The sequence below is a fragment of the Sinocyclocheilus rhinocerous genome, unplaced genomic scaffold, assembly GCF_001515625.1.
Source record: "Sinocyclocheilus rhinocerous isolate Xijiao unplaced genomic scaffold, SAMN03320098_v1.1 scaffold584, whole genome shotgun sequence".
In the NCBI taxonomy this organism is placed as follows: domain Eukaryota; kingdom Metazoa; phylum Chordata; class Actinopteri; order Cypriniformes; family Cyprinidae; genus Sinocyclocheilus; species Sinocyclocheilus rhinocerous.
The window spans coordinates 85045-95576 of record NW_015630348.1 but is presented as its reverse complement, the minus strand read 5'-3'; the positions used below and the strand labels follow the sequence as shown (position 1 = coordinate 95576).

At 36.1% G+C, this 10532-nt stretch overlaps 1 protein-coding gene across 1 annotated transcript in view; it reads left to right on the top strand.

The window, feature by feature from the left end:
- LOC107740168 (actin-binding LIM protein 3-like) overlaps nt 1–10532 on the top strand; it is a 67827-nt gene that overhangs the window by 26154 nt on the left and 31141 nt on the right. Inside the window, exons 3-4 of the mRNA XM_016552514.1 lie at nt 5692–5875; nt 10184–10299. Of these exons, the coding sequence (XP_016408000.1) occupies nt 5692–5875; nt 10184–10299 (300 nt within the window). The remainder of the gene's footprint in view (nt 1–5691; nt 5876–10183; nt 10300–10532) is intronic.

Sequence of the window (10532 nt, the reverse complement as noted above, 5' to 3'; positions counted from 1 at the left end):
GACATCCATATGCTCACCTAACATTCATCGACCTCAAATATGGCTTATCATCTGAAAAATTTATGTAGTAGCATTTTTACATGGCAGCTCAATCTAATGTTAGCCTAGAAAAAAGTGCGCTGTTCACGTGTTTGTGCGGACTGTGGAAGCTGAACAGTAGCGCGCTTGGGCTACTGCAGGACATATGGAGGTGCTGGTGCGATTATTTGCTCTTAAAATACTTCGTCATTTTTGGTCATACAGATAAGAGTAATGCATCTTTCGTATCTGTAAAGACTCTACGTTTATTCGTGTGCACTCAGAATAACAACGAAATGTTGTGCTTTTGTAAAATAATGAAAGCAAACAGGATGTGCTTTCTGCCGTCTCGGACTCTGTGAACTTGAGCTTGAACTTGAACACTTCGAAACTCTGTGTATTCTTGACTTATTACAGACATGAAAAATATATCTAGAGAGTGAAACTTTTAAATGAACCAATTCAAATAGAAAACAAAAATTCTCAGATTATGTCATCTGTATGAAACATGCATACAGGCGCATACTGCGGAGATGACGATCGCCGACTTCATCTCTTATACCGAAAACAGAAAGCACTAGTGTAACAATAAATTATTAAAACGTTAATGCAGTGTACTTGCTGTTTTTCCCTAACACATTCATAATTATTATATTTGCCGGTGCGCTGTGGCAAGCCTTTTTTGTGTGCGCTTGAGCGCATATTAGGCTATGTAGGCAATTAAAGGCTCATTATTATGATTTATATGGTTTATTAATAAAAGTGCGACTAATAGTCGACTAATGCTTAAAATGAACGACTACTAATCTACCAGAAAAATCTTTAGTCGAGGTCAGCCCTAGTTCTTAGTAGCTTCAGTGTAGTTAGGTACTTTTTGTGAGTTGCTTGTAGTGAACTACTATTTAAAAAAAATAGCTCTAGCTTGACACAGCCACTTCCCAAATGAGAAAGCACTTTGTGTTTCTGCTGTCTCTTATTTGTTTCTGACTGCTTTATAGCGTTTGTTTCATGTGTCATGGATTTGGTATTACAGTTCATGCTTTTTTGTATTTTTGACGCAGAAATGTTAATATGGTCTGTCTCTGGAAGTTATTTAAGTTGAAAAGGCCTTGAGAGGTTTTTTTTATTTTTATTTTTTCATTAAGCTTCAAATGTAATGTGTTCTAGAGTTTTCTCTTTTATTGCAGGGTTTCAATCCAGTTGGGCCATTTGAAGCAACATGCCATTGTTTTGTGGTTGTCTGAAATGCGGCTGCCTGGCACAGTGTCTCACACACACACACACACACACACACACAGACATTCACAGCAGGGCTATAATTTCCCTGCACATGTGGTTACACTGCCAAAGACACCAGATTTCTGTAGAAATCCCAGTTCTGTTGAAGTTGCTGGCCGACAGTGAAGATTTTACAGCAGTCTTTAGTGCCTACTGGCAATATAACTTTTCTGATAAGTCTTTTGGCCTCTTTTATTCATTCATTCTGCCTTGATTCACATAGGCCTATTCCTTTATAGAGTTAAGGTTTTCATTCACTAGTAATATTCTTTTTATGACCTAAAATATACACATAATCACAGTATATGGCAATCTATAATTTAACATTATAAGCATTTTCATCTGTGATCATTAAACCATTGAACTTTTCAAGTGTTTAGACAGACCTGTCTTCAGATTGCTGCCTGCAGTGCCAGTGCAACACTATTGGTTAACCATAAAGATGTTCTGCCAACAGAAATCTGTGAGTGATCTCTGCTATTTCTTAAGATATTGGTTGTATCTTGGGAAAGAATATTTGCTGTTGTTATTATATATATATAGCCAACCATGTTAATAAAAATAAAGGTTAAATAAATTATGAAAAGGTGTTTCCATTTCTGTGAACATTTTTCAGTAAACAAATTAATTTAATTGATTCTTTGGAAAAATTTAACTGATCCAGGGAAATTAATCAATGACCAAATCTAACACTGTTTTTGTCACTTAAGTTTAAATCAGAGATATTAAGATTAAGATTGTCTTAATTCTGACATACTCGCATGCCAAAGGAAAGGTCGTGAAGGGTTTAATGACACAGGTTTTAGGAAAATTAATGTCCATGTGGAAAAATGTTGTAAATATTTATATTACCAGCAAAATCATTGCAATGCAAATATATTGTGAATTTTTGATATATTGCCCAGAGTAGCTATTCATAGTCACAGCAGCAGTTCAATGACATTGTGATAGCATCAGGACAGATGAGCGCACTGAGAAAGTCTTTTCACTCGTGCATTCTTATGGTTTCTATCAGTCAGAAGCCAACCAATGAGAATCACAGAGGTGTTATCATAATCAGCGAGTATCAGATTTCATCCCCTAATTTACCGTTATTTCCCCTAATGGCCTTTCTGCCTTTCTCTCAGCAGAAGTACTTATTTCTTTCCATTCTCCTTAGAACTCAGGACATGCGAATGACTTAGGAGGATGCTTGACTTTGAATTAATGATTTACAGTACAGTGACACATTTTGCAAAAGGCAATCATTGCCAATTCCACGAGCCAATAACAGCTGTCATTGCAAGGATGATGGATGCTAAGGACTGGGAAGACTGTGTGTGTGTGTGTGCACATGTGTGTGTATAATGTAGTATCAGTATGCCATATGATTCCTGCTGAGATCAGGGAGATCTCCGGCATGCATGCTGGAACGGTCATGCTGCATGCAGCAGTCACATCTCACACAAGGTTCAGTTTGTTAAAGAGTTACATATATCTATCACAATATAAGAGGCTTAAAACCAAAGGTAATCTCACCTAATATGTGTCAGTAGTACAAAATTGTATTGTCATAGTGCTTTGGACATGTACCATAATTTCATACTTTTCTTTAAGTATCACGTAAATGCCATCATATTTGAATATGGTAATCATTCAGTATTGTCATCTGATATTATCACTGTACCATGTTACCACTGTGGTACTTTAATAAGTGGTCTTCATTTTTAAACAAGTTTCTCACATCATATTTCTATTATATATTGGATTTTTTTTTTCTTTTCAGTAAGAAAAACCACCATTCTAACAGCCCTTATAGCAGTTAAAAACCTCAAAAACTGCAAGTTTTTCACTTATATTTTACAGTTTTTCATAATTTTTAAGTAAATACAAGAATATTTAAACATTTTATTTTCTATGCACCAATATAACAGTATCCGCAATATTTACTTGCTTTAAAAAAATTAATAAATACAAATAAATAATCAAGTTTTTCACAAGCCAGCATCATTTTGTCCCTTTTCATTTATTGTTGAATGTTTTTATGTTGTTAGTTTGCATGTATGTTTAAGTGTATTCACCCATGCTTCCTCAGGAAGATGTTCTTCAAAGTACAATCCATTTCCCATTACCACCTCATTATTAGGAAAACCTGAAAGGAATCCTCTGGGAGGCATGAAAATCCCTACATTGTAAAAGATTTATAGCTTCAGTTTGAGTTTAGTAGATTAAATTAGCTGTAATAATGATGCCAGCACCTTTTTTTGTTTACCGCAGAGCGTTTACTGTCCTACTGCGTAACATAATCCATGTGTTTTTACTGTCATGATATCTGTTTAGCAGTCCATGCTACCCCATGGATGACATTACAGTACATGTACAGTGACAGTCTATAGTTTGTTGATTTAGACAGATTTGTGAACAATATTTGAGAGAAATAGGCCTTTTGTGTACATAGAAAAAGTCTTAGATCTTTGAGTTCAGCTCATGAAAAATGGGGGCAAAAACAAAAGTGTTGCTTTATAATTTTGTTCAGTGTATGTTGGAGAACCTGTGTGGCTGTTGTCTCATAATTTTCACACTGCTCCTCATAATGCAGCACTTCCTGTAAGTGAGTACGTCAGCAAGCACCCAAGCCATCTTTAGTTCAGATTATGCAATCAATCCTCTCTCTCACTTTGTACTTTGTGTCATCTCCACATTTGTGCCTGATAGACGATGAGGGACCGATTGTTTTTTTTCCCCTATGTCTAATTGAATTCAGTTTTTCATTACAAATGATATAATCAGCAATCAAACAAAAATTGGATTGAAACTTCAACTAAAATTTACATACATTTCAGAATGCAGTACGTTGTCCTCCATTTGCTTTAAAGGGGTCATATGATGCTGCTAAAAAGAACATTATTTTGTGTATTTGGTGTAATGAAATGCAACAATACTACAGCGAGAATATAAGTTACGCCTTCTTTCTTTGCGTGAACGTTTGGGCGGCGTTATGCAAATCTTCCGAGATCGTGACGTAGATATGTGGGGGCATGTTAGAACGAGCCGTTTTAGGTGGGTGTGGCTGACTCTTAAATGTTATAAAGAATATCTCTTTGGATTTGAGACTTTAGTTTTTGCAACTTTACAGATCTTCTTTATGCACCAAGAGCTTGTAACACTCCAAAGAGAAAGGAAAAATTGAAATCGCATCATATGACCCCTTTAATGCCAGCAGTACTTGAGCTGCATGAACTCCAGATCTTAGTGTAAAACCTGATGATCATGTTCAACTCAGTGTCTTGATCTTCAGTGGATCTGACCATCTGTACCATCTGACCATCTGCACAAAGGTAATGTGATCAGCGTCACAAATGTGCTTATTTGATTAGAGAGCTACAAATAGAATCTTGTATTTTTCTGATTTGTTTTATATCATGGCTTTCTTTGTTCTATTTTTTTTTCCAAAATCCTAAACAAATATTTTTAAGATTTACTTTCCAATTCCAGATTTCCAGTGTGGCCATGAATCTGAGGAAGCTAAAGGCATTGCCATATTGCTTTGTGGTGTGTTTGATGTTTGTTGCTGTGACACTTTATTGGCCCAGCTGAAATAAAATGCTCAGGCAGTGCTTTTCCTCTTTTGTTCTAATAGAATTATCCTCAGATTACTTTTAAGTACTGCAGGAAGCCAAGCGGATCCTCATTCCATGACCATCTTGCTGGATCTAATTTATGTGGGGTGTGATTTTATGAGGTTGTTTGCTTTAATATTAGTAGACTCCATGATTATTTTCCTTGTTTTCACTTTTTTATGTTTATAATAATGCTTTTTAAAATATGTATATATATAGTTTTCGTTAACATTTTATTTCATTTTCAGATTTAGTTATTTTAGTACATCAAGGTAAACTAAATAAAAATGACGAATTTTGCTTTGTCAAATTGTGTCAACTACTGTAGCTTAAATAAAATAAGCTTATTTTTTATTTAAATAATTTATTTAATTTCAGTTAAAGTCTATTTTATTTCAAGTGACAAAAACTCTTTTATGGTTTTAGTTTTAATTAACTATCATAACATTGCTCTGTATTACCCTCAACACTTGTGTCACTTGTAATTTTATGATCAGCATACCAAAGACATTTCAAACAGAAAGCGTTTGTAGCGGTTTATTGTTACATCTGTTTGAAAGTAGTCATCTTGAAATCTCATCTTGAATGCAAGCCTTATTACTACATGTTGAGCCATGGTGCTCATATAGACATCACAAGTTCAATCCTGGCTTGCAAAATTCCTTGATCCCATTCTTTTTTTCCCCTCCCTGTCATTTCCTGTACTATAAATAAAATGGCAAAATGATCTCATGTTGATTTCTCTTCCTGTCTCTCTCTCTCTCTCTCTCTCTCTCTCTCTCTGTCTTTTTGCCAGTGTGTGGCTGTGATTTGGCACATTCCGGATTCTTCCAGAAGAGTGGCGAGTACATCTGCACAGCAGACTACCAGCGCCTGTATGGCACAAAGTGTGACAGCTGTGGGGACTTTATCTCAGGGGAGGTGGTCTCTGCCCTGGGCCGCACATATCATCCACAGTGTTTCGTGTGCAGCGTGTGCAGGTGAGCCCTCTATACAGACTACTAAAGTGTCATTATGGAAATAGACCCATCAGACAGATTAAGCGTGAGGGAGTGCTGGTGGGATGCTGGTAAATGATGCTCATTTACTAATGTGCTGATGACTGAATCTCATTAATTCACTTCCTGACAGCTATATGCTCCCCCACTCATCTATATACTGAGCAATTAACCTATAGTTAGTTCCAGTCTTCTAATTTGATCAGCCAAGTGACGTTCCAAGACCGCTGATATTTATATAATTTTCTTTGAAAGAAATTCAGTGTCTGTGATGGATGAAAAGGTTTTGGCTTAAGGAATATCTTCAGTTTAACTGAATTTAAAGGATTTGATGGACCACATGTAGAAAATGGGAAGGCAAAAGTAAACTCTGACTTCTTGTGCCACATTCTCTCTTATCAATCCTGACCTTAAAGCAGGGCAAGTAGGGCAGTGTTTTATAAATAAAATCTTCTGCAGACCGTTTTGTTTAATTTTGTAAATTTTTGTAGAAGTTGATGTCCACCCATATGCCCAAAATTAACTTTTTTTTTTTAAACAAATTAGTTATAAAAAGTAATTAACCTGCCAATATTGAGAGAAAATCTACTTACCATAAAGTCTTGCCAGCCGTAAACTGGTATATATCATATGATAGATACAGGTGCATCTCAATAAATTAGAATGTCGTGGAAAAAAAAGAACCAAAGACTTAAACTACGTCAGTCTGTGTGCATTGAATTTATTTCATACACGAGTTTCATAATTTGAGTTGAATTACTGAAATAAATTAACTTTTCCACGACATTCTAATTTATTGAGATGCACCTGTAGATAGATAGATAGATAGATAGATAGATAGATAGATAGATTTTATCTAGTTTTATCTTTAGCAGATCATGTGTATCTCTTTAATTTGATTTACTCATGTTGTTTAGTTCAGATATTAAAACAACAGGTTCAAACTATAGGCTAGTTTTTGTGATTTAGTGCATACATTGTTTCATTTAATAGCTTTAATGTACTCGTCAAAACCAATTTTTACTTGAATTTGCCACTTGACGGGTGTTTATTTTGGACCCTGTGTGTAGGCATCTTCTCTTCTTTTCTCTTGCCCTAGAGAGTATAATAGAGAAGGAGCGATCAATGCAGAACTGAGCAGGATATTGTAACATGAGTCAAGGCGGAAGAAAGCTGAGGTTTGGAGCTCAAAATATGCAATAATGCCCAGAAAGTAAGCAGAGAAGAGAAGAAAAGTGTAAATGGAGAAGCAGCTGAGGCTAGAGGTGAATATCTGCCTCAGACCAAAAGGAGCAAATGAAGAAGTTAAAGGCAGAGGTGGAAAACACCATCTCTTGTCTTTTATATGTGGCCTATTCTCAGACTCACAAGCAAGAAAATGAGAGGTACTGTAAGACATCCCTGCAGGGACACATTATCTGTCTGCCCAACACTGAAACACTGTTATTTGAATCCCATTTCTTTTTGTAGTAAAAAATGGGTTTAATGCAACTGGATATTTTCTAAATTTACCACTTTAGTATTCACATTGGCAGTCATGTGAATTTCACATTACCTCTGCACTCTCTTCTCTCTTATATGCTTTTTCTCTTTTTGTTAAGCTTGTGTGGACACTTTACTGGACTGTGGTGCTGTGAGTTTAGCTGCTAATGTGTCTCTGTTATATCCCATTTGTAATTACAGTGTGTTTGCTCTGCTCTGATCTAAAGGAAATTAGTTCCACTAAATAACTTGCCCCTCCTCCTTTAGTTCATTACTACTCCGAAAGAGAGTTAGCGCTTGATGAATTTATGTGGGTAGCAAAAGGCATTTTCATGGAGGACTGGGATTGCTTTGTTGGACTGCATTGTCAATTGGGCTACTAAATGGCCCAATGGGATGCTCTTGGCAGGAGTAACCTAAACATTTTTCGGCCTGACCAAGAAGTAAACAGTCAACAGGAGAGCTAGATTATGTTACATTTAATATTTAGACCATCTGTGTGGAGACCATGCTCTAGTTTTAGTGGGCTATCATCCCAGTAGCACTGTCAATGATTATTCATAATGTTACAGCCCTTAGGAATATATTGTATACTTTGGTACAACTCATATTTCTGTACAGCATTCTGGACCTTTAATTGATATTTTGAGGAACTGTTGCAATTCACTGAGATAAAGAGCTTTATTTATTTAGGCTGCAAAAAATTCAAGGTGCAGTTCCTTTATATTATGATATATTTAATGGCCAAAATGTAAAAAAAATGATGTTGTATAAATAGTTATATGTATTTAATATGTATAAATATGTATAAATGTAGTATATTACCAGTCAAAAATGTGTGCCTGTGTGTGTACATATATGTACAAACATAAAATGGCAAGCTTACAATTCAATTTAATATATGTTGTCTGAAAAAAGATATTATCTTAAGCAATTTTCTTCCTTATTTAAATGTGTCTTATTTGTTATTTATTTTTTATAGCTTTTCTTGTTATCAGTACAAAAAATATTGATTAAGATTTTTTAAAGAAATTTCTTAAAGTAGATGGCACAGGCTAATTTTGATGTCCTGAAAGAGTTGCAAGATTGTGTTCGTGAACAGAATAAATGCAGCAAAACAAGAAAACTGTACATTTTTAAAGAGCAGGAAAAGCTGACAATGCTGTGTGTGTCTGGAGGGAGTGTTATGTGGCGGTAATGCCAAGGTCACGTAAAGACTGCATGGAAAGACACGCACAGAGCCTCATGAGGGAACCCACACAGTTTTCACATATAAATATAGAATAAAGTAGGTTGTGTGAAAGAGGAGGAATAAAACACAGAGAGAAATAAAGGATATGAGAAAGTAAGATTAGATCCAGAGATCCTTCTCTCATTGGCACCAGCTATACTGAAACAATGGAGAAACTAAAGGAATTATTCCACCCATGTGTCTGACATGGGCTTTGTAAGTGCTTCTGTTGTCTGCCCACTTACCCTGTCATCCTTCACTCTCGATTTCAAAAACATCTTTGTGTGTGGTCTCAATTGTGGAGGAGTTTGTCATGCCATACTTCACATAGCCCAGTGAATAGTGTGTTGGTGTGTGTGTGTGTGTGTGTTTATGTGCAAAAGTGTGACATTTCTCTATAAATGTCCTTTCTAATTTAAAACTGATCAATATTAACAGTGACAGAAATAATGCATGATCTGTTTTTAAAGGACCTGTTCTGTAATCTTGTAAAGTAGCAGAGCCGGTGCTCCTCTAAGGTCATGGTTCATTGTAAATGGATTGTTTTATAATTGCTGCATTAGTAGAGGAATAGACTACTGTAATAGGATTTGTCTCCTGGTGTAGAAGCTTCCAGTCATGCTGATTACTTAGAAGATAAAGCAGTGGTGTGGACACAATGGATTACGCGAGCTGTCATGAGACATGTGGGCATGTGTGCTGAAGAGACACATACATTTATCTACATAAATAAAATGGCCTTTGGTACAGGATTTGACAATAATGGTGAGGAATAGCCTAAAGACCAGCTACAATGAATTTCCATGCAGGGCCAGGTTGAAAAGCTATGTTGTTCCAGCATAACTAATATGAAGAGAGATCCCACCTTGTCCACCTTAGCCCTTATTATCCGCATCACTCAAAAATGTTAAGTCATTATGTGATGTGAGTCACTTTGTCCCTTTATTTCAGTGGTGTTTGTGTCTTCAGTGCCAGTGTGTCTGAAGGGAAGCTCTGCTTAGGTAGAGCTGGGCCATCATTAATGCTGGGCCATAATGCTTGTGGGCAATGTGGCGTTCCTCAACTCTATTTGGGGTTAAATGTTACTTGAACCCTGTCGGGCCTCCTCTCACAAAACTCCTGCTGTTGTGCCTTGAGTTAAATCCTTATACAATTGGCTCCCATTACCATACTTGTCAGTGAACATACAGATTTTTCATTGCAAGTCATTTACGCTACAGTACAAACATTTGGTGTCAGTAAGATTTTTTTAATGTTTTTCAAACAATCTTTTATGCTCACCATGGCTGCATTAATTTGATCAAAATACAGTAAAAAGAGTGATATTACAATTTAAAATACCGAAACCTAAACAGTATTAGATATTTAGTTGAGTGTGTGTAGGTCAGGATTGCCTTCATTGTGAGGACCTGCCAACAGTTTTCTCTACCATGTAATTTAGTCTTCTCTGTAAGCATTACGGATTTATTTGAGTGGATCATTTTTTATTTGGACTAATTTTAGGCTTTGGTTTACTTATGCATGTGTGCTAAGTTTAATAACGTTGTCTATCTGTCTGTCTGTCTTTCCCTCTCTAGGAAACCTTTTCCAATTGGGGACAGAGTGACGTTCAGTGGTAAAGAATGTGTCTGTCAGCAGTGTTCCCTCAAGCTGGTTAATTCCAATGAGCCAATCAAAATCCACGGGCCCAGTCGTAAGTCCCATCCTTCAATTTAAACATTTGCCTATTTGTTTGCATAACATGTGGTCCACATGTGTGTGTCTTTGTGCAGAGGCTAGATAGTAAATCATATGTAAGTATTTCGCCAAATCTGCCACTCAAAAGTGTTTTTTTTTCTGTGTGTGTGAGTATGTTTGGATGTTCTCATTCATATTTCTCCATCTCTTGGGTGTTTTCAGTAGTCTGCTGTGTATATATATATATAT